Source organism: Grus americana, chromosome 1 (assembly GCF_028858705.1).
Source record: "Grus americana isolate bGruAme1 chromosome 1, bGruAme1.mat, whole genome shotgun sequence".
NCBI classification, from domain to species: Eukaryota; Metazoa; Chordata; class Aves; order Gruiformes; family Gruidae; genus Grus; species Grus americana.
This window is the reverse complement of record NC_072852.1, coordinates 118,972,039-118,999,590: the sequence shown is the minus strand read 5'-3', so window position 1 is coordinate 118,999,590 and position 27,552 is coordinate 118,972,039. Positions and strand designations below refer to the sequence as shown.

Here is a 27,552-nt window from a genome sequence, read left to right as displayed (position 1 = left end):
GCGCTGCAGACCGCTTCATGTGAACTGTGAGTGCTTCCCTCTCGTCACTTCTAGAGCCCCTTCATGCGCAGGAATGGTCTCTCTGCACGCTGTTGCTAGGGCATGGTACTCCCACCACTGAAAGAGGCTGTATTTTTTTAACTATGTGAAGCTTAAGAAAATGTATCTTTAGATTGCTACTTCTAAATACCAATCTTAAAAAAACAGAGTTATTTATACTAGGCAATAAAATTAAAATATAGAAAACTTTAGAGTCCTTGAAAGGCTTATTCATTCGCTAATTTCTTCTAGATGCATTTGCATTACCTGTTTTCACAGAGAACAGTAATAAAAATGCTAGGAGACTCCTCGTCAAGCTCTGGTCAAGAGAACCAGCTCTAGCAACCAGGCTTCAAAGATCCATAATGCCACCAACGGACAGTTCCCCAAGTGTCTATCTTGGGCCATCTAAAGCCTTTGTGGAAGTCAGCATTCCACAGACAAATTTGTCTTGACCCTTCAGCTGTGCACTTGATGCACATTTGTTACAGTGGAGCCAGCTTACAGTAGCTGCACAGTCTACTTCCAGATTTTTTTGTTCAGGCTTTCAGTGGTTCTGTTATTTTGATTGCTAGTACTCAAAAACCAGAAATCTATCACAATCCCCTGCTCCCCCACCAAGCTATATTTTAAGAGTGACTTAAAGAACTCCACCTTTTAAAATGAGGTAAGAACGATGTTGCTAGATTCTGAAGCTGGCTTGTGCTTGTATCATCTCAATGAAATGGCTGCCTTCACTTTTTAACATGGTAAGAATAACGACTTTAGAAAGCCATTAAAATTCATGACTAGATTCATGCTTTATAGATTTCCTTTGAGACTTGAGATACTGCTGATGGACAATTTCTGGTCCAACTGAAATCACAGGAATTACCTATCTGTGGTTCACATCTGTAAAAGATTGAAGCATTTCTCTCAGTACTAAAACATGACCATGTACATTAGCTGTTCACCTGCAACATTTTCCAGTCCAGGTATTTCTTTGCTTCAGGTTTTTAACACAGACTTTCTCACCGTATATTTTACAAGGCATTGCCTTTTCATCAAACAAGTTGCAGACGGCTTTGAGAAAGAGAGGCTGGAATGTATTTTGAAATTCAATATGCTGAATCGTATGTGTAATTATAACAGAGACAAATTCAGTCCTCGTATATATAGGTTCTTATGACTGTAAGGCGTATGTAAGACTAATCCCTTTAAGCGTCGTCAGAAATATCAATCTAAAGACTGCGAAGCCTTTCCTTGTCTCCCATAGTTACTGCAGTTAGAATCCGGCCCGCAGGCGCTACCACAGCGCAGGAGCGACGAGGCCGCGCCCGCAGGGGCCGAGGGAGAGGCGCCGGCCCGCACCATCGCGACGGCCGCTTCCAGGACGCCCCGGGCAGGCGAGGCAGGGCGGCCCGGCCCGCACTCCCGCACTCCCACCCGAACACCGCCACCGTTACAGGTGCGCCTGACTGGGCAGTCTCTCCGACAGCGGCGAGAGGCAACAGACGCAGCCTCGGGGCTCCGAGAGGCCGACCGCCGCCCTCTCCCGGCATCAGCCGCCCCGCCCCACCGCGCCCGCCAACGGACAGCGCGCGCCGCTCCGAGACACCGGCTGCGCACGCGCGAGATCGCTTCCCCCGAGCTCGACCGTTAGGGCTGAACCGCCCTACGCATGCTCCAGCTTCCCGCGGGCGCCGCCTACGCGTCCCATCGGGCCAGGCGGCCCTCCCTCGCCCACAGCGCGCTCCAAGCGCTCGGGAGCTTGTAGTTCCCGGGACGTGTCGCGTCACCCGCCTCTCGGTTCCACTGCCTCCGCCCGGCGGGAAGCTCCCCCTCCCTGCTATGACTACCAGGAAGCGGGCGGAGCCGATCGGGAAGCGGAGTCATCAGCTGAGAAATGACGCTACTGAAGACCCGGATGTTCATGGGACAGACCCTCCCCTCCCTTCCCCCCCGGCGGAAGCGGGTGGCTGGGGAAGGACTCCCTCCCGGCGGGCCTGGTCACGTGACAGCGCGGCGCCACGTGACAGCGCGCGGCAGCCGCGATGGGCACCGCGCTGGACATCAAGATCAAGCGGGCCAACAAGGTCTACCGTTGCGGGGTGAGTGCGGCCGCGCGCCCCCGCCCAACGGCCCCAACCGACACGCGCGCCCGTTGGCCCCCTGACGCCCGGCCCCAGCCCCGCGGAGACTCCGCCACCGTTGGGCTGCGAGTCCCCGACTCGGCTTGAGGCCGTCACCGCGGAGCCGGTCTGCCCGCCCGGTGCCGTGTCCTGGCTCCTGGCTTTTCGCTGGGGCTTGCCGGCAGCCCGGGAACGTCCCGGCTGCTCTGAGGCAGCGGGGCGCCTCCTTGGAAGGCGGAATAAGTCGCCGCCTTCTATCTCTTCCTTTATAGTGACGGCTCTCTGCTGCGCGCCAGTCTTTGCCGTGGTGATGGGGCTGTGGCCGGGCTTGCAGGCTGTTGCTGCCATCGTGCTGGGGGAAGCTTTACCTGTGCCCCTGCCCAGAGCTTTTCTCCTCCATCACCTCTGCCCTCCCCCTGGCTCCCCCCTTAGGTCCCTACCGAGGACGCCGCGGGTTCCCGCTGGCCTCCTGTAGTAAAGCGGTGCTCAGCTCCGGCACTTCTTCGGGATTAAGGCCTGCTTGTTGTCCTTCTCTTTCCTCTAGCTAGCGTGGCGGTACCGCGGGAGTACCGCTAACCTGTCTCTGGGCAGGGCCGCAGGGCTTCAGAGGGAAAGGAAGGAGCGAGGCCCCCTGCCAATCTGGAGTTCACCTATAGGGTAGCGTCGCTTCTGTTGTTTATACTTGTGTATTACAGCAGGACTGATGCTTTGATGCAGTATGCAGGCGCGGCCAGTTGCTGTTACAGAGTCTTGTGGCTTTTCTGTGCTCTTCAAGAAACCTGAAAGTGTCTTCAGTTGTTATTTGTATCTGATAGGAAATCTGCTCTTAGATAAAGTACTTAGGCAAGAACAGATTTTTTTTTTTTTCCACTGGGCAGGAGTCTGATTTCTTAACTTTTTTCACTGATGTAGTTGTTGATAGTGATAAAGTGATTGTGCATACTTCAATTTTTCCATCTACTTGAGAAAATGCTGCGCCTTTTTTTATTGTTGAAGACTTCAAGCGCAGTTACAAAAAATAATTACCTGTCTCATGCTTTTTGAGGTTTATTTTTATCACTGTTTTTCTCAAAATATTGTATTGTTTAAGCAGAAGGTTTCAGGTCCTTTTTTGTTTTTTTTTGCTATCCAGCCACACACTTGTATTACAAAAATCCCTTTCACACACAGCTTTCCTGTATGCTAGTAGTTTGGCTGTTACAGTGTATAAAGCACATTTCTAATTTATTGGATGTTTTTAATGCTGGAAAACTGCTTCAAGTGGATTTGAATGGACAGGTATGCAGCATCTGTTCTACAATTGTCAAATCATCTAGACAATGACTTTCATAAAGCGGAATTATCAGTTGGAACAACACATCCTTTTAGGTATGGCGTCATAATGGTAAAGACTACTTTCTGTATCTCGCTTTCACATTGTTGTGCTCATGTACATTATTAGAAGGATCTTATTTATTTCCATATCACAATGCTGTGCCCATTTTTAGTTTCTTCTCTTGGCTTGCTTTATATCACTTTAAACTAGATTTTTATTTTTTTTAATACAGGAAAGAGATTTCTTCTGTCTTTAGAGCCAAAGTTAAATAAGATATTTATGGCTAGTAAATATGTCAGTATTGTTTGTTTGCTTCCACTTTAACTCTGTGTGAAATGGTTTATAATTTTATTCATTAACTAGGCCTGAAATTTGGAGGTTTGAGTGATGTGAAAACACAATGACAAAAGAGCTGTACACTGGAAGTACAACATGATTTTTTAATAGAAATTTCACAGGGACAGAAAGGAATTACATATCTCTAGGCATGGAATGTATGCAGGTTTGTTGGAAGTTTTTCTTAGAAATGTACTGATTGTTGTATATGTCAGTGACAGTAGCTATGCTAATAATACCTTTGGTATATGGCAACTTGCATCCCAAAACATGCTTGCATCAATGCTACTTGAAAATGAAGGGATTCCTGTAGTAAAGACAGTAGTTCATCCCAATGTATATGTCTAGCTATTCATTTGAAGGCAATACGGATACTGTGGCTATACTTGATCTTTTGTTTTGTGAACTTATTTAAAGCTGCATTTGGATATGGAAGAAGGTGATGTCTAAATTGTGCACTGCTATAATAGTCTTTCTGTTATGCCTATTATAATAGCACAAAAAATTGCTAAAACATTACTGAGCTTTCTAAGTCATAATTTATCCGAGACCATGATTAATCCAGCATAGCTCCATAATGCCACTTGCCTCCCTAGCCATTCAATTTCTGCCACCTTTCTTGTGCTGTGATAGTACTGGCTATGCAGTAAGCCAGATCAGGGAAATGGATAGTATTTGATTGGCGCAACAATCAAAACCAGTAAATAATAATTTAAAAAATCATTCTGTTGTTGAATCATGAACATACTTTTTTGTTTTTCTTATGAATGTCTTCTCAAGTAGAGTAGAACAGAGAATATTTAACAATCAGTATCAGAATGGTCATGTGCTGGATGGCCTACAGAAGAGAGATTAGACATAGTGGAGCAGCTCCAGCAGAGCAGGAAATCTGACAAACAAAATACAGTGGGGTAGATAAAGAACAGTCTAAAGGATCTCAGCCTGTGATTTTAAGTGATGATAGACCAAAAAACTGATAATGGCAATGGCTGCTGATTCTTCTATTCAGGATCTGGTTTTGTACCTCTTGAGAGTGCATAGTCCAGGTGAAATATTCAGGGATTTTTAGCAATTGGCATCTGTTCATCTGTTGGGTGTACATCAACCAGCATCTTTACAATCATTGAGCGTATTTGCTATACATCTTTATTCCCACCAAGAGGGAAGGAGTGAGGGGAAACAGATACAGGAGAGATCCATATTTAACAAGTCACTGTTCTGAGACTCTCTTAATGGTAAATTCCATACTGAATAAGGCCCTGGAGGTGCACAAGTTTACATTAAAAACTTTCAGGGAAGAACTCTGAAAGTTAACAAACTTATCTTTAATTTTATTGCAGAACTGAATTTGAGTCTTGTTAGGGGAAAATACTGTTGAAAGTACATATGAGAAGGCTGGTGAGTGGAGAAGATAAGGATGTATTTTAAGCAAGCAGCTTACCAGGAAAATTAAGGCTGAATAACAACTTTTTTGCTTTTTGTAAGGTCAGAGTGATGCGTATGTTTCATTGTAGGCTTTCCTCATCAGGCCAAGTTCTTTAAAATTTCTCTTTGGTGCTGAAATATCATATAACAGAACCTTCAAATACTGTTCCCTATTGTCTTGCGTTGGGTCAGACTACTTCTCATCCTGGTACGGTGACCTTAGTTATACTAAATCCAGCTGAATTCAGTCATTTTTCACTGTTGCAAAGTGATCTTCTAGGCCAAGTGGGAGTCCTAAAACTTTCTTTAGTTCTAGGTAGTTAAGCGTGCAACTATTTTGTTCTTTTTAGCTGTTCTTTGCTTCTACGTTGACTGTTCTTTTTTAATTAGGAGAAATTAGCCAGAAAATTTGTAACATAGTCATGCTTCATGCAAGCCTGAGATTGTGTTCCTGCTTTTAAAAAGGAAGTTGGTTAAAATAATGTGCTGTGATAAACAGTAAGCATGTTCTGTATTCATTAGTTATAATCATCAGAAACTGGAGGAACTAAGCAAAGACCGTTATTTTGTCCAGAGTACAATCTGAGAAAAGCTGGCTTAAACACATTACTTTAAATTGTGAGTAAAAACGAAGTTTACCATTTCTTGGACCAAAAGAGTAATAGCATTGTTTAAAAAAAAAGAAAAAAAAAGAGGATTTAAGAACAAAAAGACAATAAAATGGATCCTAATAGCATGTCCTGTAATAGCAAAATAAGGATTATTGCAGCAAAGCTGTGTTTAAGTTCCTAGGAACAGAAGATCTCTGTTCAGGAGACTTTATTTTTTAATTGGAGAATTCTTGAGCTGTTGAGGCTCATTTAATAAATTCTGGAATGCCAGAAGAATGAGGGACAGGCACAACTAATGATGCATTTTATTTAGAAAACCTAAACAGGATGACTGGAGTAACTGTGGTAGTTAGTCTGAGATTGATAATTAAAAGAATTCTAAGCTGAAAGGCCTGCAAAATGCATTGTACAAGGAAAGGTGCCATAGCTAATGTCAGCCAAGACTTTTAATGACAAGTGAGTCCAAAATATACTTAAGTCAGAATTTGCCCATAAGGAAGCCTTTTACTTTTTCTAAAAAAGCAAACTAATTAGTAAATATGAGCATTGAGGTTTTAAAGCATCTAATGACTAGTTAGTTGGGTCTAGCAGACTGTTTCTATTGCATGTGGTCGGTTTCTTTCTAAATAATCAGAATTATGTGTAGTTAAGATTTGCAGGTGGCTTGCGTAGAGGAATAGATGTGGAAGAAAATGATCAGAAATATTTAGTAAATTTGACTTACGTGAGCTTAACGTGAATTTTTAAATTGCCAAATGTTTGTCCTTTGTCCTAAAAGTGAATGCCTGTGATGTGGAAAGTGGAATCTTAAAAGGAACCTAAGGCATCTTGTTGGTAACCAACTGACCGTGGACTTCCATTCTACCAAAATAATGAAAAGTTTAGTCCATAGATGTGTAGTGGATACCACATTGAACTAGAGAAACGTTAGGCATTTCTGTGTGGTATTAGGTATGATGTCCTCTGCTGTTACCAACACCTCAAAAAATGTGGTGACAGATTTCAAGTGGTCTTGAAAACCTGCTGTGTTGGGTTTGTGTGGCAAGGTTTTGGTAGCGGGGGGGCTACAGGGGTGGCTTCTGTGAGAAGCTGCTAGAAGCTTCCCCTGTGTCTGATAGAGCCAATGCCAGCCGGCTCCAAGACGGGCCCGCCGCTGGCCAAGGCCAAGCCAATCAGCGCCTCTGTGATAACATATTTAAGAAGAAGAAAAACACTTAGAGAGAGAGAGCTTTTGCAGCCGGAGAGAGGAGTGAGAAGATGTAAGAAACTCTGCAGACACCAAGGTCAGTGCAGATGGAGGGGGAGGAGGTGCTCCAGGCACCGGAGCAGAGATCCCCCTGCAGCCCGTGGTGAAGACCATGGTGAAGCAGGCTGTCCCCCTGCAGCCCATGGAGGAAGGATGAGGGGGTGTAGAGGTTCCACCTGCAGCCCGTGGAGGACCCCACGCCGGAGCAGGTGGAGGCACCTGAAGGAGGCTGTGGCCTGTGGGAAGCCCACGCTGGAGCAAGCTCCTGGCAGGACCTGTGGACCCATGGAGAGAGGAGCCCACACCAGGGCAGGTTTGCTGGCAGGACTTGTGACCCCGTGGGGGACCCACGCTGGAGCAGTTTGCTCCTGAAGGTCTGCACCCCGTGAGAGGGACTCCATGCTGGAGAAGGGGAACGATGAGAGGAGTCCTCTCCCTGAGGATGAAGAAGCGGCAGAAACAATGGTGATGAACTGACCGTAACCCCCATTCCCTGTCCCCCTGTGCCGCTGAGGGGGGTGGAGGTTGAAGCCGGGAGTGAAGTTGAGCCCGGGAAGATGGGAGGGGTGGGGGGAGGTGTTTTAAGATTTGATTTTATTTCTCATTCCTCTACTCTGTTTTGCTTAGTAATAAATTAGATGAATTTCCTCTCTCAGTTCAGTCTGTTTTGCTCATGATGATAATTAGTGAGTGATCTCTCCCTGTCCTTATCTTGACCCATAAGCTTTTTGTTATAGATTTTCTCCCCTGTCTAGTGAAGGAGGGGAGCGATAGAGCGGCTCTGGTGGGCACCTGGCCCCCAGCCAGGGTCAACCCACCACACCTGCCTTGTGGTTTGTTATTTTTTCAAAGCTACCTTGCATTTGAAAAAAAAACCAACTGATTTTTCTTATCAGGGATGCTGTCAAGTGATTTTATATAATCTTAAAATACACAATATCTAGCTAAAATTATTTTTCTAGCTCCTTACTGTAGCAAACAGACCTGATAGTGTAAACAGTCAGGTTGGAACTAGTATATATTGTAACACTAAAAGGAATTTTCCCAACAATTTATGGGACACTGTAGTGTGTACTTTGATCCTTCCTGTCTTTACATAAAGTTTATAGATGCTGAATAGCTGTCTAGTTCAGTCAGAAGTCTAGATGTTAGGGCACTCGAGATGAGATTCTGTGATGCGTGTTATGCACCATTTCCTGTTATTGATTGAAGATCGTTCTAAATTGTCCTCAGCCAGACTTGAGTAACTCTGCTCCACAGCTAGAGAAACAAGGGATTGTGCTGCTGGATCGGATGAAGCAGGTGTTCATCTTAGTTGTGACCTTGAAAGTGACCAAAACTTTGAAAGTGTCAGTCTTCCTAGCAGTTTCATGCGCATATCTGAATGGTAAGGAACTGACAGCAGAAAGCTAAAAAGCTTGTTTGGGATCATTAGCCTGGGACAGTCTTCTCGCAAGAATGTTTTGTTTGCAGTTTAGCATATGTACCTCACGCTTCGGTCTGCTTCACTGGCCTTCCTGTGGATGGATACTCTAGATGAATAAGTCTGTGTCAAACTGTATTAGCTTAGTCCCGTCTTGCAAAGTTATGTCATCACATGGTGAAGCCATGAGGAGTTCCTGGTAAGGGAGAAGGTAAAAAGTCATTGGATCATATGATATCCTGAGTTGGAAGGGACCCATGAGAATCATCAAGTCCAACTCCTGGCTCCACACAGGACCAGCTGAATCAGAGCATATGACTGAGAGCGTTATCCAGACGCTTCTTGAACTCAGTCAGGCTCGGTGCTGTGACCACTTCCCTGGGGAACCTGTTCCAGCGCCCGACCACCCTCTCGGTGAAGAACCTTCTCCTAATATCCAACCTAAACCTCCCCCATCACAGCTTCATTCTGTTCCCTTGGGTTCTACCACTGGTCACCAGAGGGAGGAGATCAGCGCCTGCCCCCTTGCTCCCCCTCATGAGGAAGGTGTAGGCCATGATGAAGTCTCCCCTCAGTCTCCTCTTCTCTAGGCTGAACAAACCAAGGGACTTAGCCTCTCTTCATACATCTTCCCCTCTAGACCCTTCACCATCTTTGCTGCCCTCCTTTGGACACTCTCCAATAGTTTTATGTCCTTTTTGTACTGTGGCGCCCAAAACTGCACGCAGTACTCGAGGTGAGGCCACACCAGCGCTGTGTAGAGTGGGACAATCACTTCCCTAGACCAGCTAGCAGTGCTGTGCTTGATGCACCCCAGGATACAGTTGGCCTTCCTGGCAGCATGGGCACACTGTTGACTCATGTTCAACTTGCTGTCGACCAAGACCCCCAAGTCCCTTTCAGCATGGCTGGTCTCCAGCGTCTCATCACCCAGTCTGTATGTATAGCCAGGGTTGCCCCTTCCCAGGTGCAGAATCCAGCACTTGCCCTTGTTAAACCTCATGTGGTTGGTGATTGCCCAGTTCTCCAGTCTGTCCAGAGCAGTGAGTAAGAGCAACTGATTCTAAGTTACTACATTGTAGTATGTGGGGATTAATTCCAATGGTGGCTTTCTCTACACCTTTAGTTTTGTGGTGTTAAAGGTAAAGAACCCCTTTTGGTATGGACTGAAAACAGTACTAGTTTAGTATTAAGCGATGCCACGTAACTTTTACAAATGGTACATGTTTGCAAATATTTTGCAAAAATAAAGTTTTCTCATAAATTGTGTGCTACCTCTAAGTATTTGAACATCTTGGTAAGCATATGTTCTTTGATTTGTACTTTTTAGAAGGACAAATATACCGACAGCTTTGAATTTAGGGGGAGGCCTGGTTTTACACAAAAAAGGACAAAGTAACTCTTCTCCAGAGAAGACATAGCCAATTTCCCCTCCCCCATTAAACAGAAATATAACCTGATTGCATATAAATAGTTTAAGTAGATATTACAGCATCTTTTTCATGATACTTCCCTCTCCCCCGCACTAGTGACCTTTAAAAGTTTTTGTTAGAAAGTGGTTTTGAGGTGTTTTTTCATGTCTTAAGAGAAGTTAAATGTTAGAAGAAAAATTCATATTTAACTTCAAGTCGTTCTTCTGCCCCAAATATATACACCCTTATCGTGTGAAAGTATGTAGGCAATAGCCCTGGAATAGGTTGTTGCTGTGTGGTGGGAGACCGTTCTCATTTATTAAAGCAGTTCATATGTTCAGGATTGTCCTTGCTTCTTATAGTTCAGCTGTACTCATTTTTCAAAGCAATAACCTAATTGCTTGTACTAATTAAAGCCTGTTAGCAAAGCAGTACAGTATTTAGGTCAGCTTTTCTTCACTGTCCTTTTGTGCTGGTGCCTCCTGTTCCTGGCATTTCCCAATTGCTGCAGGTCTTCTTTTCAGACTTGCAGCATGTCAGCCTTTGTTGTGATGCTTGATCTTCTACTGCTGTCCTGTTCTGCTTTAAACCACCTGACCCATTTTCTATATTGTCATCCTGTACCACTAGTAAAGACAAAAGGCTGGCAAAATTCAAATAGCGTCTGTCAGAGATGTACGTAACTAGACTGGTTTTAACTGGTTGAGTGTAGAGTGGGCAGTCTGAATTATCCTTTGGTTGGAGTGATCTGTAGTTTGGTGTCTAGTTTGCAAGCTTGGTGAAGGTGCAGAGAGCATTAGTATTGAGAAAAAGAGAAGGTTAGCTCCGAGAAACTTTCTTCAGGTTCTCAATTTACTTGCTGCTATTTCCAGATGTGTATGAATGTTTGATGGGGAACTCTGGATTGGAGTGGATTCTCTGTCGTAGGAGAGGGGAAGGATAAACTATGGGGTATGTAAAATCAACTGTGTTGCTGTCCTGCAGTTAATCTTTTTCCAGTATTAGAACTGCTAAGTTGATACTTCCAAGATGCAGTGTTTGTGTGCAAATAAAATTTTGTAGGCAAAACATTCTTTAAGTGATAAGTGACACATCTCTTGAGTTATACATCTTGTGCCTTAGATTCAGATGCACTTTTAAACTATTTCCCATGTAGCATGGAATTTGCTTGTGTAGCAGAACAACTATTTATTTGTTCATTTTAAATCTGTTCCACTCCACTCTTGAGGTGAGTCTTATCCTCAGCTTGGCCATCACTTTTACAGTTATGCCTTCTCTTCCATCTCCTATGACTGACCGTGCCACTCTTCATATAAAAATTCCTCCTGCAATTTCATTCTAACATGTGAAATGAAACTTGTCTATTACCATCTGACCTAATGGTTGTTTATGAGGATATTTTTCATCTTCCTGGAGAGGAAGATCTTGAAACTTTGGAAAGAATTGAAGCTTAGATTAGTACTTCTGCAAGGAGGAGGAGAATGTTTTTGTAAAGAAAACAAACTAAAAGTACAGAGCGCTCTTCCTCACATTGCTTTCATTATCAGTACTTTTCTGACAAGGTTAGGCTGTTCTCTGGGAACAGTTTTCTTGAGTTTGAAAATCAGTTAGCACGCTGAGTAACAGCTATAGAATAAATTTATAAACAAATGTTTTCACGTTGTCTTTTCTCCTATTAGGAAATTCTTTCTGGAGTCGTGGTCATAACAAGTAAGGATACAGTCCAGCACCAAGGTATCTCATTAACAATGGAAGGATCGGTAAATCTGCAGCTTAGTGCCAAAAGTGTGGGTGTGTTCGAAGCTTTCTATAACTCTGTCAAGGTAAGACCTGTGCAGGTTAATATTTTTAGCACAAAACTTTTGTCTCTTTTCTCAAATTAAATCTTTCCTTAATGGCTTTCAGGTAGTTACAGCACTTCGTGGTATATAAATGATAGAAAGCAGAGAAATGCTTAGCATTACCTAGTGATATATGATGACATTTTTGGGGAGGAACTTGTACTTACTGGAGAGTTTTCTTTAGGGTTGAAATGCAGTAACATAAATAGAATAGTTACTGGATGATGCATTGAAGGACCGTGACTTAAAGAAAAATAATAAATTTTGTGATTTTTTTTTATTTTTTTTTTTTAAAGTGACTGGGTTTAATTGGACTTTTGTGCCAGATCAGCCACTATCACAATAGTTTCTGCAGAGGCCATTGAGATTGTGTGTTACTAGGCACAATACAGGACTCGCACAGATTCTTCTGTGGAGTACAACGCTGTGCACAGACTGTTTGACTGCAGAGCTCCTGGAAGGTCTCTCTGCTGCTCTCCGGGTTTGGAAGTGTGGGGTTTGGGATCTAATAGGGCAAGATACCTCAGGCTCCACACAAACATGGCTGTACTGATTGAAGCAAGGCTGGCTTTGTCTAGAGACAGAATAGCTACATTTGCAAAACTGTTTGCTTAAGTTAGGATAGCCTTGGTGCAGGACCTTTTAAAGCCTTCATTTGTATCATAGTTAATTTTTTTACAGTATGAATAATCTGCCCATGAATGATTGAAAAACAGAAAAAAACAGTAGAAGCAATAGATTTTCTTATTTCTGTCTAGTAGAGGTAAAACTCCAGAGAGAAAAGGTGTAATCCTCAAGCAGGCTTCCCCAGCTGAATCATAGTTAACCATTGTTCCAGTGAACAACTAGCCCTAAATACAGATCTTTAGAGTGGGAAAGGGCCAGGAAGAAGGTAGGACGGAATGGTGAACTGCTCAACTGGCACACATAGTTCTTGACTTCTGCTGCTACTATTAAGGGTCATAATTTAGAAAAATGGAACTCCACTTTCCAAAGCACTGGAGACTCTGCTGTTTAGCTGTCTAAATATGTTTGGTCATTAATATGATACAACCATAAAATAGATCACAAATTGTTTTCTTGAGAAAAGCATTCTTAATGTTTCTTTTCATTAGAAGACTGGAGAGCTGTGTGTTGTGAAGAAATACCTGAGTTTCTGGAAATACAGGAAGTCTGTTAGAACGTTATGGATGTTGTCGGTTCATGAAGTGATGGGTCTGTCACTCAGCTTCAACCTAAACCTCTTAAATATTTATGTTTGCAGCCTATTCAAATTATTAACAGCACTATTGAAATGGTAAAACCAGGGAAACTTCCCAGTGGCAAGACAGAAATTCCATTTGAATTTCCATTGCACATGAAGGGGAACAAAGTTCTGTATGAGACATATCATGGTGTCTTTGTTAATATTCAGGTAAGGCAGTCATATCTGTAAAGAAAATCTAAACTTTTGTTATCTGCAGAATGTATTCTAAAGCATCTCTTATTCCATGGAAGCAGAGGATAAAGTTTTGTGATAAAGTTTTCTTTTCATAGTGCATTATGTTTTCTTTTCTCAATTTGAAGAATGAGCAGAAAGTTAGACATCCTTTGAAATAAGTAGCTTTTAAGCTTCCCTTTATTAATGTAGCATTCTTTTGGTGTGTACTGTATTTTTCTAGATAGAACTTAAGAGTAAAAATCAGCATACATGTTAACCTTTTAAGTACTAGTTTGTAGGTAGTTTCTAGTTGCCTTTTTCAGTTTCTAGGAGTCAACACTTTCCACAGGTGGTAAACACTTCCTAAATGTAGCAAAGGAACCATCTTGAGATCTTAGAATCCCATTAATATAATGTTGCTTTTAAAAAAGTTGTTGCGATGTCTGTTCCTTTTTCTCTTCCAGCAAGTTTTTTTTCATTGGAAATTGTTGATGGTAATGAAACTGATCGATGTAACAAGAGATGTACAAGAGAATTAAAAGCATACTGGAAAAAGGGGCTTTGGGCTGAGAAGGGATAGAATGTATTTGTCATGCTTGTTAAATCTTGTACAGTTCTTGTACAGGGTGGTGTTTTCATCTAGTTCTGACTTTATTGTGAAAGAAGTTGCATTTACCTTTTTGTAGATAATCTATATAGTAGTACATACCCAGATACAGGTGTATGTACTGTTAACCTAGTACCAGTGAGATTTTTGTTAGCATAGTAGACAAGCAATTACTGCTCATAATACTTTATTAAAAATGAAGTGTACTGACTTACCAGATCCATTTTAAGACACAGGGATAAATCCTACAGAAACAAAGCTACCTAGCATTGAGGGTCTGTTTTCCCACTGTCATTTGTGAGAAACGTCCTCTAAGTAGAGGAAATATTTCCATCACTTACCGTTTCAGGCCTTCCATATGGAGTAAATATTCAAGGAATGATGGCATAAACAGAACAGTAACGAGATGCCGTGCTTTATATACCTTGCCAGAACTACCGTAACAGAAATCTGATCCCTCCTTATGCTGTAGACAACTACATCTATTTCTTTCGTGAAAAAAGACTGCACCAGTGTCCTTTTGTTCAAAGAAATGTGGCTGTGTAATTTCATAATGAAGACTCCAACCAAAACGTTGAGAGCTTGTAGGATCTTCAAAACCGTGAATTGTTTGCTTTCCTGTGGAGATGAGTAGTAACGTTTTCTGCCCGCATCCATGTGTACTACATGCTTGTAACAGTCTTGTGGAAACACAGTTTTGAAATTTGACCTTTTTTAATTAAAAATTCTCTTACTGTAAATGGGTTTATTTGGGTTTTATTGAGGGAAAGTCTTTCTTCAGCTATCTCTTGAATGTAAATATTGTGTTAGAAGATACTTTTTCTTACTATTTTGGTTTTTTCTTTTTTTTTTAATCTTCAAGGAAAAAGTTGTAGGAGCCGCTAAATGCAAAAGTCTTCAAACCAGTGCTGATGAAGAATCACTGGGTTGTAAACCTTCCCCCACACAAACTTGTAGCTCACTGATGAGACTATTGGATTTGATGACAAAGTAGAAACTGTTAGCTATTTAGCTGAACTGGAAGTGTTATATTACAGTCTGAGATTTTTAAAAAACCTAACAAACTAGAAGTAACTAAAAAAAAAAACCCTTGGTTTTTGTCTATGTTCAGATGTTTTTTTAGTCTTTTTTTCAGTCTTGGCTTTCTCCCTAATGTAACATCTGTTGTTTGTGGTACATATGTCAAAATGGTGCGAAACTGGTTCAGTTGCTTTCCATAATCCAGATAACTTGCCTATGATCAATATCAGTTGTTTTAAGGTAGACTTTAATGGTGAATATTTGTTTTATCATTCCCTCTCTCATCTACGTAGCTTCTCTTTACAAGTTGGGGATAAAATGTAATTAAAAGATTAATCATTAGATTTCAGCCAACCTTTTTAGAGTCCTGAAAAGGAAAATGCAGTTTCTCCCAAGCTTATTTAAGGTACACTGATACCTAATAAAACAGATATGTAGATATAAATTGGGGAACATTAAATCTGTTTTCTAGAAAAAGGAGGCTTGAACTGCTTAAAAATGCTTTGCTAATTTTAAATAAATCAAAGGAAAGAGTTCATTTGCTTCTAACATATTTATATATGTTCTCTGTTCAAACTGAGAAATGGAAAAATAGACTACAAACAGTATACCACCTGTTTATTCTTTTCATTTGAGTAATGAAAGGTAGTGTTTAAGAAACACTTCCTAAACCTCTGTCCAACTCCTGTGCAGTTTAAAAGCAAGCCTGTATTTCTTGATCTAGGTATTAGTACGTTAGCTGGGGGTTCAGTATCAAGATTCAAGTCTCTGTTCTCATGCAAAGACCTTCTAATTAGACAACGATGGGGAGGCTGTGAGACAAATTGCAAGGCATGTGTGGTCCTGCTGCCTCATTGCACTGGATTCCCTGGTCTGAGCGAAGTGTAGTGCAGTAGTAGAAGGTTTGTTCAACAGTGATCAACTTCAGTGGAAACCATAGTCTGTGATGGGGAAAGATATGCAGCCCGGTCTTGTTCTTGCCCGCATATTCAGGTTATGTGCAGAGACGCACCATAAACTAGAAGTTATGAAGCTTAGTCCCTTAGTCTGAGTGTACTTGGTTTTGCCAATTCCTCATCTGTAAAGAAGGAACTGAAAACACAACTAACAAAAGCCCCAAAATACCGCCCCAACAAATTCCCTATCTTGTGAGGACATTGAAAGGCTATGTTACAGGTGCTGAAGTGTACGATTACTGTGAGAACCAAGTTGCACTATTTTCAGTTGCTGGTTCATGGCTCCCTTTTTAGGCAAGAAAGGCAAGGAAATAGGCAGCAAGTTTTTGAAGAAGGTTCAGCTATATAGTTAAAGACAGTTCCCCATTAAATATGCTTATAACTGTTCTGCTGCTAAATTTATTGTAAGACTGAAATTGAAATTAGAGGGGCTGTGAATATATCTTATTGATAATCGCTTATCCAAAGCATGGTGAAAAGCAGTACTGTAATCGCTCTTAACTGAATGTAATTTGGGTGCTGAAGCCATACAAGAGTACTACTCTCTGTCAGTGGATTAGTCCCTCAGTCTCACAGGTTGTAACGTAACACAGAAGATATGGAAAGCATTTGCAAATGACTCTGGGACTGTAAACACAAAGAAAAATTAGCTTTCATTTGGGAGCATCCAAAAACATTGTACATCTCTTGCCTCTTTCCCCTCTCCCCATCACTGGTATATACGTTACCCACTAATCTGTTGGAAATGATGCCTTAAATATTAATATCAGTAACATTCTGCACATATGCAATAAGAAGATGAAAAGTTAAGAGAGACAGAGGAAATCTTAACTGAGGCTCTTTTCTTTTTCTCTGCCATCCTGTCCTTGCCAGTATACCCTACGGTGCGATATGCGACGTTCTCTGCTGGCAAAAGACCTAACTAAGACTTGTGAATTCATTGTCCATTCACTGGTAAGTGTGGTTTGTATTAACTATACAAAGTGAGATTTTATTTTTTTTTCCACTTTAAGTGAATTTTGGCAGGTAAGGTCAGAAAACCAAGTAAACCCATGTAATTTGTAGTAGCAATACATGGGATATGTATGAGTAACGGAAGCTAGCCTCAAAAAAAACCATCCAGAAGAGCTAGGGTGTCAGTTGCTTCTGATTAGAATAACGCATCTCTCTCTTCATTTAAAGAAAATGGTACAAAGAGGATGTGGCTTATAAGATGTTTTTTATACTGCACTGTGAGTTTATTTTCTTATTCATCCTTTCAGTTCTGAAACAATAGTGTGGTTAGATAAATATTATGATGTTGTTCTAAGCACTGATTCAGATTATCTGAGCATTTCTTAGCCAAAAGTTCCAGGCACCCACAATGCCTGTCCTAGAAACGTGAGTTCGTTGGTGAAGAGAAAATATCTGATTTCTGTTCTTGAGTCAGGGCTCTAAATCATAATTAGTCATCTCAAAGTATCAAAGTTGGGACTGTATCAAGTTGGAAATAAGAAGCTTGTCGGCTTAATTGCTTTGACTATTAAGTAAGCCCATGATTGGCAATATGGTAAGATAACTAGGTTAACAAATATCCACACCCCGTGGTTAGTAACACGGAGAAAGCCTTCCTCCTGTGGAGGTAGCATTGTGGGATGATATGTGACTGTCTCACAAGAAATGCTTTGCTGCTTGTTATTTGAAGTTCCTATGTCAGACTGGGTTTTAGTTTATACTGACTTGTACGCATGTCCAGAGCATCTGATTTCAGTACGGACTGTGCAGGCCTAATTAAGTATCTCTCTTTCCACCCACAACTTGCTAGAACATACTGTTTGTATCATTCCTTTGAACTCTAACAGGACAGTAAAGTATTAGATTCTTTTGTCTGTCTTATGAATAATGGTGGAAATATGTTATTTTAGTTCTATAGTACCTTTTTTAAAGATTTAGCTAGATGCTATAAAGAAGTTTCCTGTTGGTAAGATTTCATTATTTTCTAAAACGTATTATGCTACATTTTATTGGTCCATTATTACATTTTAAGTAAGCCACACTTGTCAAAATAGTGAACAAATTACATATTATGCAGTTTCCTGGTTTTATTTCTTGTTCCCACTACAGCACTTCTTAGATCACAAGTCAGTAAATCATGAGTCTCTCAGTCAGGGTGAATTAATGAGGTTTTACTGAACATATAATTCTCACTGTCAGTGCTCAATGTACCATTTCCCTTAACTTTATTCTTTGCCAGAATTTGTCATTTATGGGAAACTACAGTCAATCTTTTGCTAATATCTTCCATCTTGCAGCTGGGCAGCAGAAGCTATTTTGAATTCTTAAGCAGTGAGGCTAGATCCTAAGAGTTCAAGTTAAGCCCATTGGTGGTGGTGTGCTCTGCCAACTCCCAGTTACATACAGTGGGTCTCTCATAATTGATGCTGCGCTGGCCACTTATTCTAAATATGTTGGGAAAAGACAGTGTGCATCACTGAGATAAGGAGAGAGAGAGAAAGAGGTCGGTGAATGGTAAGTGAAACTTACCTTCCTGATGCACTATACCGGCTGCCTTCTCAGCAGAGCTCAGGGCCCATTCAGCCACTTACAGAAAGACTTAACTTCCTGGTTTTGTGATAAATGGTGTAAATAGATACTGAAGAACTGTAATAATGTGCCCCCAAAATTGCTTCACCAGTGTGGAAGGTTAACCTGGACCAAGTTTTGTTTATTTTACAGTTAAAGATGATGGAATGCTAAGCCCATTAAATCAGCGCTGTTAGATTCCATCAGCTGAGGATCTCCTAGTATTATGAGGTTGGCTTAGGAGACCTGAGCTGTTATTGAAAGGGCAGCAGAAAGAGTTCAAAGTGCTCAGAGATAACAAGAGGGAGGGAGGGAGAGTTCATAAAACATATCTGAAGCAATGGAACAAGTTCATTTATTATCTCCCCCTCTCTCCCCTCCCCAAATTTACTAAGTATTAATAATGAAAGAAAACATTGCAAGTGAAATATAAAATGTAATTATTTGCAAATACAGAAATGTGAAATTTAACTTTTTTCTATAGTATACTATATGCTTCAGATAGGTAGTGTATTTTTTCTTTTCTAGGTGGTTTAGTCAAACATGTTTTGGTTTTGTTTTCCTTTTTTTCCTTTTTTTCTTTTTTTCACTGTAGGTAGATCTTATGTCAAAAACTTACAAATGGAGAACTTGTGGTTTATTGCAATGACAAACACAAAGTAACCAAAAACTGACACAGTTCTGTTTCTGTAATTCAGATTTGTGATGCATTGTGACTTGTATTTAGACAATATCATGATGTTATTTAATAACAAAGACAGGCAGTCTCAGGGAGTTTATTACATAGATGCATACTTGCAGTATGAAGACAATCCTGAAAACTAATACATCCAACAGTTGCTTGACTTTGTTGCCATTTTTAATATTTTCTGTGTGTTTTGTAAATAATAGTTTACAGTTTAACTCTTTCATTACTTGTAGTCACAGAAAGGGAAACTGATGCCTAGCCCAGTAGACTTCACAATTACTCCTGAAACTTTACAAAATGTTAAAGAGGTAAGGGTTTTCTTATTATTTTATTTTATTTTAAACGTAATGCTTGTGTGATTCTGAGGGAGAACAAGAGAGGAATGATTAAATGTGCCCTGCAGATAATAAACTTTTTTGTTTGTTTTTTTTTTCCCTCTCTCCCTTTTCTTTCTTTTGTAAGCAATCAAGTAATTCTGCCTGATCTCTTGTGATAGTGGTGACTAATGTAAGGTGGAACTTTGTTCAGTAATGGTTAAACATTTTTATCATTTTTCTGAGTGAAAGATGGCAGTGAAGCAAGGGAGAACATTCTATACCACAGGTAGCTGAGATCCTTTAAAAATGTGTATTTTGATCCTTGGCTATGCCTTTTTTTACAGCTCCATGTGGCTTTGGGAAGCCTGTGTGAACAGCAGTAGATGTCTTGGTCATTTAGCTTTCTGAACACTGGTTGCTGTTTGTCCACTGAGACCTGTGTTCTTTTTTTCCAGATATTCTTGTTGTGCTCTCTTTGTTAATAAGACTACTTTCTGCTTTAGGGCTCCCTTCTGCATCCCTAATTTGTCTTCCGTTGCTCTTAGCCCCAGACTTCTGACTGTAGACCTGCTCTTCTACTTGTTTCTCAAAACAGACCTCTTAATCAGCTGTTTGGTTATTTCATACTGTTGTTGACCTTATTCTACATATTCAAAGAATCATTGTGGTTGGAAGGAACCTCTGAAGATTGATTAGTCCAGCTCCTGTGCTCAGAGCAGAATCATCTAGAGCAGGTTGCTCAGTGCCATGTGTAGTCAAGTTTCCAGTAGCTCAACGGATGGAGACTTGCAACTGCTTGACAATGTTACAGTGTTTGACCACCCTCACAGGATTAAAAAAAATAAATTTAAAAGTAATTTCCTTTATTTTGATTTTTTTTTTTCCCCATAGCTTCTTGTCCTTTCACTAGATACCACTGACTCCATCATCTTTACTCCTTCTCATCAGGTATTTATACATCCTGATAAGATCCGCCTGAGCCATCTGTTCTGCAGGGTGAACAATCCCAGCTCTCAGGCTCTTGTATGTCACATGCTCTTAGCCATCTTTACAGCCAAATCCAGCAAAGGCTGGACTTGCTCCAGTAAGTCTGTGTTTCTTGTACCAGGACGTCCTGAATTGGACACACTGTCCCCATTTTGTCTCACCAGTGCTGAAGAGATGGGGAGAATCACCTCCCTCAACCTGTTGGCAAAACTTTCTAATGCAGCTCAGGGTGCTGTAGGCTCGTTTGTCCAGCCTGTTGAGGTCCCTGTTGCAGTGCAACTATCTGGTTCACCAACCACTCCTTCCAATTTTGTAGTGTCTGCAGACTTGCTGAGGATGCATTCTGTCCTATCATCCAAGCCATTGTTGGAGATGTGAAGTAATATCATCTTCAATATTGACCCCCATCACTGGTGTATGCCACTAGTGACTGGCCTTCAGCTGGACTTCGTGCTACTAATCACAAACCTTTGAGTACAGCAGTTCAGGCTGTTCTCAGTCCACCTCCATGTCTCATCTATACCTCTAGTCTGTACTCCATCAGTTTGTCAGTAAGGTTGTTGGGAGAAACAGTATCAAAACCAGCCCTGAAGCCAACATAAACAGTATCAATGGTGCTCTGCTTGTCCTCCATGCTAGTCATTTGATCATAGAAGGCTGTCAGGTTGGTTAAGCATGATTTCGTTTTCATAAATCCATGCTGACTGCTTCCAGTCACTTTTTTGTCCTTTATATATTTGGAAATGGCTTCCAGGGTTATTTGCTCCATCGCTTTCCAAGGACTGAAGCAAGGCTGATGAGCCTGTAGCTCCTCTTCTACCAAAGATAACTCTTCCTTGCTCCAGACTTTCCCTGTGGTTGCAGGGGCCTGGGATTCCTGAAGGCAAATCTTATCAGTAAAGAGCGAGGCAGAGAAGACATTAAGTACCTCTGTCTCTTTCATGTCTTTTGTCACCAGGTCCCTTGCCATATTCAGTACAAGGCCAACATTTGCCCTCATCTTCCTTTTGCAGCTGGTAGACTTGTAGATGCCCCTTTTTGTTGCCCTTCATGTCTCTTGATTTAACCGCACGTGGGTTTTGGCTTTCCCAAAACCATCCCTGCACCCTCAGATAGTGTTTTTATGTTCCTCCTGGGTCACCTGACCCTACTTCCATTTTTTGTATACTTCCTTTTTATGATTTTATCAGTAGCATCTTGTTCATCCATGCAGGTCTCCTCCTACCTTAGCTTGACTTTCTGCATGTTGGAATAGACCATTCTTGAGCGTAGAGGAGGTGATTGTAGAAAACCAACCAGCTGTCATGGCTGAACTCTAAATCCAGCTGAGTTAGAGGATGAGCAGGTTGTGGCCAGCAGTGTCTCATGTCTCTGGAGATTGCTGCACACTGAAAGTATATGTTTTTCCAAATATAAGGAGATAATAACTATTCTTGGTGGTAAAATTACTTTTGAGACTACTGCTAAATACTAAGCTCTCAACAGTCTGCTTTTCCTATGAACCATGTTTCCATACAGTATCTTCTGTTTCTTCTTTCTTTTCTCTATCTTGATATTCTACTCATTGTCTTAGCAAAGACTCAGTAGTGTACATCATGAGAAAGTCCTATCCTTTAAGAGCTCTTTCTTAAGTTTAATAGCAGACCCTGTGCCTTTATCTATTTCAGGTACATAACCACAAAAGTAGGTTCTAAATGATCCAGCAGATCTTGGTATTTAATTGTGGAGCTGCCTAAAGAATGGTATTGAATGTGTATGGTAGTATGGTAGCCTCTCTCTTTATTTTTTTTTTTCCCTCTCCCCCCTCCATGTCTCAGAAAAATGTATGGGTCTGAAGTGACTACCTGGTGAACAGGTACAAAAAGTCACTGTTTCAGTATATTTAAAATAATAAAATTTCAATTCTCTGCTTGTCTGGAGATTGTAACTGAACTATAATTTCTAGTAGACTGCTAGAAAACTGATAAGGAGGTTTGCAGTAGCCAAGCAAAGCACAAAGCGGTTATATGAAAAACCAGGATAGATTTGCTCATATGTTCTTAATTCTCATTTTTAGGGGATTATGAAATAGCGTGTAAATGATGGGCCCTATGAGAGAAGACCTAGCTAGGATTAAAATATGAAGAGCACTGACAAGAGTAGTAAGGCTTTAGGAGAAATATAGCTTAAAAAAACCCAAACAAGTCTTGTAGACTAGGATTGAGGAAAATGGCCTCAAGTTCTTGTTCCACAAGTTCCTTTTATCTCCATCTCTTAGGTTCCTGAGCACTGTACTTCGAGGGATAGCTATATGATGTCCCTGTGAAGCAGGGAAGTAAGTCTGTGTTTACTAACAGTGGTGATGAGAAGAACCTGCTGGGGATCATACAGTAAAAAGGCATTTTACTAATACATTATTAGGACTCAATATTTCATAAGGTGGTTTTGTCAGAGATGTAACTTCTGTTAAGTTGGGAGAAGATACCCCAGTGAGGTCACGTTTACTAAACATATGAAAATTCCTCTCTCTTTATTTCCTGCAAAGATTTATTTTGAGTGGAACAGCTCAGTTCTGCGGAGGTGTTGGTTATCTGAGTGAAACAGTCTGAACAGTAGCTGGGGAGAACTTCTTTGGCATTGCTACTGGCAGCCAGGCCTAAGAAGCAAAACAAACAGATTGGGAGAAAAAAGTGTTTGAGACAAGAGAGTTGGTTTGGAAGAAGGGAAAATCAGGCAAGGAAATCTGACACCACAAGCAAGTGTGAACAGGTAGGGGCTAACATCAAAGGTGTCAATAACAACAAATTAAGAAGGGAGAGAAGAATAAGGCTTGCAAATTAAGGGGAAGGGTAGAGCAGGATGCTCAAAGAGTTTGAAATAGTTGGATGGTGACGATAGGAGCTGAAGACATAGGTAGAAAACTTTGCTGTTTCAGCTGCCTCCTGTCAGAACTTGAATTGTAGCCAGAGCTTCTGGCATGTGAGTTCCTCTGCTGGCCTAAAAAAGGGGAGGGCCAGGGGAGCAAACCCCCACTCTGGTCTTCTATGGAGACTGATTTATAGACTGTTATCCTCGACATAATAGTAAGCTATTCTTACTGCTCCTTCCTTAACAGCAAGCATGTTTCCTATTTTCTAAGAAAATTTTAAAAGTGTGATTCTGTATTCAAATTAAGCTCTTTATTAATTGTCCTTAATTGGTGTCTTGGTACATAAGCAGTACATAAGCTACATCTTGCATTAAATGAAGATTTTTAAATGCCTGTTTTCCTTCCCAATAATAGTGGCCATGAGAGAGAAATTTAAAAAGGTGGGAAAATCACTGAAATGATAGACTATAGTGTAATCCATAACAAAATGGGTCCAGAATGCACTTCTCTAGAGCACTGCCAACTGACTTAAGTTGACCATCCTGTTAGTTCCTGCCAGCATACATCCTTCACCATGCAATTCCTGACTTCTGGATTAATTGTAACAGCCAAGTTTTGTCCGTGACTCCCAGGAAAAATGCTCCTGTGGATGGAATGAGTAGGGGGATGCATGTCAAGGCAGGGGGTAGTAAGAGAGATCTTAATGCATCTGCATAAGGATGCATATTTAAAAAGTTAGATTATTTAAGTTACGTGAGGCATTTCTGAACTTTTGAGTTCTTAACTTTGCAATTTTTTGGGATTTCCTACATATTTTGATAACTAACTGTAAGGTATTTTTGTCTTCATCTGTTCTCACAGTTGTCTTTCCCCCCCCCCCCCCCCCCTCAATCTTTTTAGAGAGCCTCACTTCCAAAATTCCTCATCAGAGGTCATCTCAGTTCTACAAACTGTATCATTACACAGCCATTAACAGGGGAGCTGGTAGTGGAGAATGCAGAGGCTGCAGTCAAAAGTATTGAGCTGCAGTTAGTGCGTGTGGAAACCTGTGGTAAGTTTCTCTATAAATTGAATGTGAATGGAATAGACTGCAGTAATTACCACGTGCACTCTTTCAGCTTCAGTATGAAAGATTGTCAAAAGGCATCTAATTAAAAAGACTTGCAAAAGATTGTTTTGCACTTCAGGTGGAACAGTCCAAACATGAATTTAAACAATTAACACATCCCTTTCCCCCCCAACCCCAGTGTGTCTTTGTTTTACATTTTGGCCACTCCTCTCTTCTCTCTTCTCCTCTCTTCTTTCTCTCTGAATTTCCCACTTTCACCAGGGTGTGCAGAAGGTTACGCCAGAGATGCCACAGAGATACAGAATATCCAGATCGCTGATGGGGATGTCTGCAGGGGCCTCCCGATTCCTATATACATGGTGTTTCCCAGGTTGTTCACCTGCCCTACCCTGGAAACAACAAACTTCAAAGTTGGTAAGTCCATAGGACTTTACGCTGTGTTGGCATCTTTCATCTTAGATAAGTTTCTAGTTTCACTTTAGCTTCTGGCAGGTAACAGGATAAATCACTGGCAGCACTGCAAGAAGAACCAAGGACATCAATCTGTTTCCATGTAGAGGTTTCTTGAAACAGGATTGTGGTCTGCTGTATTTCATATAAATTGAGAAAATACGGCCCAAATACTTCTAGCTAAAAACAGTTGTGCAACTATTAAGCTACTTCTGACTAATAGAATTATATGGTAAAGGGACAGGAGAAGCAGTGTAATGGCAGGGAATTTTTTTTTCTGCCAAAAAATTAGGTGTGATTAAGATAAAATGCCAAGATGACCCTTTCTTTTCATCACCAATGAGAATCCCCCTTTCCATTTCCTCTCCTTTTTTTTCCCATTCTCCTGCTGCAGTCTCAGAGGTAGAAAAGGTAAGGTTAGGCTGTATGTGACTTTGCTTTTCTTGATCTACACCAGCTGCTTCTTCCTGCTTATCGTTGCCAAAATCCAACATTTTCCTTAAAAAACACCTGAAATTTAGGATTTTCCTCACTTGTTCAAATACTTACTACAAAAATTCTCTTTGCTAGCTTGTTTTTCTTCGCTTCATCCTGCTGGAATCTGTTGGATCTTTTTTTTATTTTATTGTATCAGATCGAAGCTACAAGGCCCAGCCTTTAGGATCCTTCCCAACTGAAGCCCCTCCTACTTTTCTGCTGTACCACCTTGGACAAATGTGCACAACTCGTTGTTCAGCTCTGCCTACTTGCTTATCTGTTCCCCAAGAGCATATTTGCACCCGACATGTACAGTGAGGGTTTCTTCCCCAGAATAATACTATTTTCTACTTTTTGCCATTTTGAGCTATTGAATAGTAATTTACAGTGACAAATGGCTACTCTTAGTGTAGTATCTACTTTTATTTATAAGAACAGTCTTAATATAGTTATGAAAATTCTAAAAAGGACAATTATTTTCAGTTTATTCTGATCTCTGGTTCCCTTTATTAACTCTACCTGACTTTGTATTCTGTCTCCATTTAGGCTTGATTATGGGTCTGATACTGATTTTGGTTTTGAACAACACAGTACAATATCTAAAGAGTAGATTTCCTTTTGAAAACTTGTTCTCATAGTTTGTAGGTTTATTGTCTTTTGGGCTTGAAGGCCATACGTAATGCCGTGTTACATGCTGGCAGCAGGCGAGGAGGCTGTTCCCTAACTCTTACACTTCCGTGCTTCTGAACGGTGCATATTGGTGCGAGGTGTCTTTCCCCAAACATTTTAATCGTAGATGTCTGAACTCTGCCTGTTGTCCAGAAGACTGCATGCCATGGTCTTTCAGCGATACGAAAGGTAATCTTTGGGATTCCTCTGGATACAAACAAGCCAAGGTTCTCTAGGAACAGCCCAAGGTCTGGGATGGCTGTGGTGAGGTTCTGCCTAGAGTACCGTGTTCATCCCTGCCATGGGCAAATCCAGGGTATTGAAGCAGCTTGGAAGAGCCCTGTGAAGTGCTATGTGTGAGCATGGGAACTGCTGCCTGCCTTTCATCCTGCTGCTGCGATTCAGATTCATACCCAACTCCTTGTTTATTTATGTTTTCCCCCTTCTTCCAGAGTTTGAAGTTAACATTGTTGTCCTTCTGCATGATGATCATCTCATCACAGAGAACTTCCCGCTGAAGCTCTGCAGGATGTAAATAGCCAGAGGAGAATCACTTAAGGATTTACAGAAAAAGGACAAAATTCATTAGAGGCAAAGTGAAATTTTATCCATGTCTCATTTTAACTGAAAACATCACTTCCTTCTCCCTGCTGGTAGTTCTTGTGCTTTCAGTTGTCTCTAAATCCTGCTAAGACTTTTAGCCCGCCTTACTGTAGCCTACATGGATGTATTGATCCAGACAGCTGTCAGGTCTCTTTTGGACTTCAACAACCGTGTTTTCCCCAGTTTTTCTCAGATAAATCCTGAAGGAATAATTCTGTATTTCTATAAGTTGCAGAAATATGTAATGAGTTTCTCTCCTTTTTTCATGTTGTAATACTTGTTCCAAAATCCTTTAAAGACCTCTTAAACCTAGTAGGTCCTGTTATATGTGGTGTATATATACTGGGGGGAGGGTAGGGGACTTGTAATATAATACTGTCTTTGAAGGTAAAATAAATGGTGCTACAACAATGCAGGGTGGTGATGCAGGATGAATATCGCAAGATGAATGTGATGTGAAATGAATAATGATGTGTAATAACACTGAGTGTATTTTGGTCAAATTGGGAGTATGAGTCTGTACTGGAGGAATTGATGTCGTTCTCTTGTGTCTGGTTTTTCCCTGGGCTCTTCCCTGGGTTAGAAAAACAATGACCTTGCTTCATCTTTGCAATTTATGTAAAGTAATGCTGAAAAGGATCAGGCAAGTTTATAGTTTGAGAATATACTTACTCTTTGCATTATGCTGTCTTCCCTTTTATAAGACTTCCACAGCTCAGTTTTGATATGAAAAAAGAGTCTGTCACATGCCAAACAGCACCACTGAATTGTTGCAGATCAGCCTGGGCTGCTGGTGGGAAAACTGCATTAAAGACTTGTACCCTGGGGCACCTTTTACCTTCAGCCTCTGACTTGTCATTATATGAATAACCATGTCAAGGGAGCTACTGTCTCTTTTTAATTAGGTGGGTTAATATTGTCACTTGTTCAACTTAACTTGTTCCTTTCCTGGCATTTACATTTATACTTTAAGGTAAATAAAGTGTTTGTAACTATACATCTTAAGGGAACTATATAGGAAAACTGTTTCAGTAAGAAATAACTTTCCCAACACAAATGGGTTGTAGATTTTTGATGTTGTTTTAAGTTTCATTCTAATTGTGAATTTTTGCATACAATA

General features: G+C 41.0%; 1 protein-coding gene across 4 annotated transcripts; it reads left to right on the top strand.

Annotated features, from left to right (window-relative positions):
- The first annotated feature begins 1,929 nt into the window (after positions 1–1,929).
- VPS26C (VPS26 endosomal protein sorting factor C) lies at positions 1,930–27,269 on the top strand. Of its 4 annotated transcripts, none has more exons than XM_054812549.1 (8): positions 1,930–2,129; positions 11,598–11,741; positions 13,024–13,173; positions 16,636–16,716; positions 19,246–19,320; positions 24,065–24,215; positions 24,495–24,647; positions 26,282–27,269. In XM_054812549.1, exons 1-8 carry the CDS (start codon positions 2,073–2,075, stop codon positions 26,362–26,364), a joined length of 894 nt encoding a protein of 297 aa, XP_054668524.1. In that variant the 5' UTR covers positions 1,930–2,072; the 3' UTR covers positions 26,365–27,269. The 4 variants fall into 4 exon arrangements, with proteins under 4 accessions (XP_054668524.1, XP_054668525.1, XP_054668527.1 ...); XM_054812550.1 differs by lacking the exon at positions 26,282–27,269 and adding an exon at positions 25,957–26,275; XM_054812551.1 differs by lacking the exon at positions 1,930–2,129 and adding an exon at positions 2,246–3,518.
- Positions 27,270–27,552: the final 283 nt, after the last annotated feature.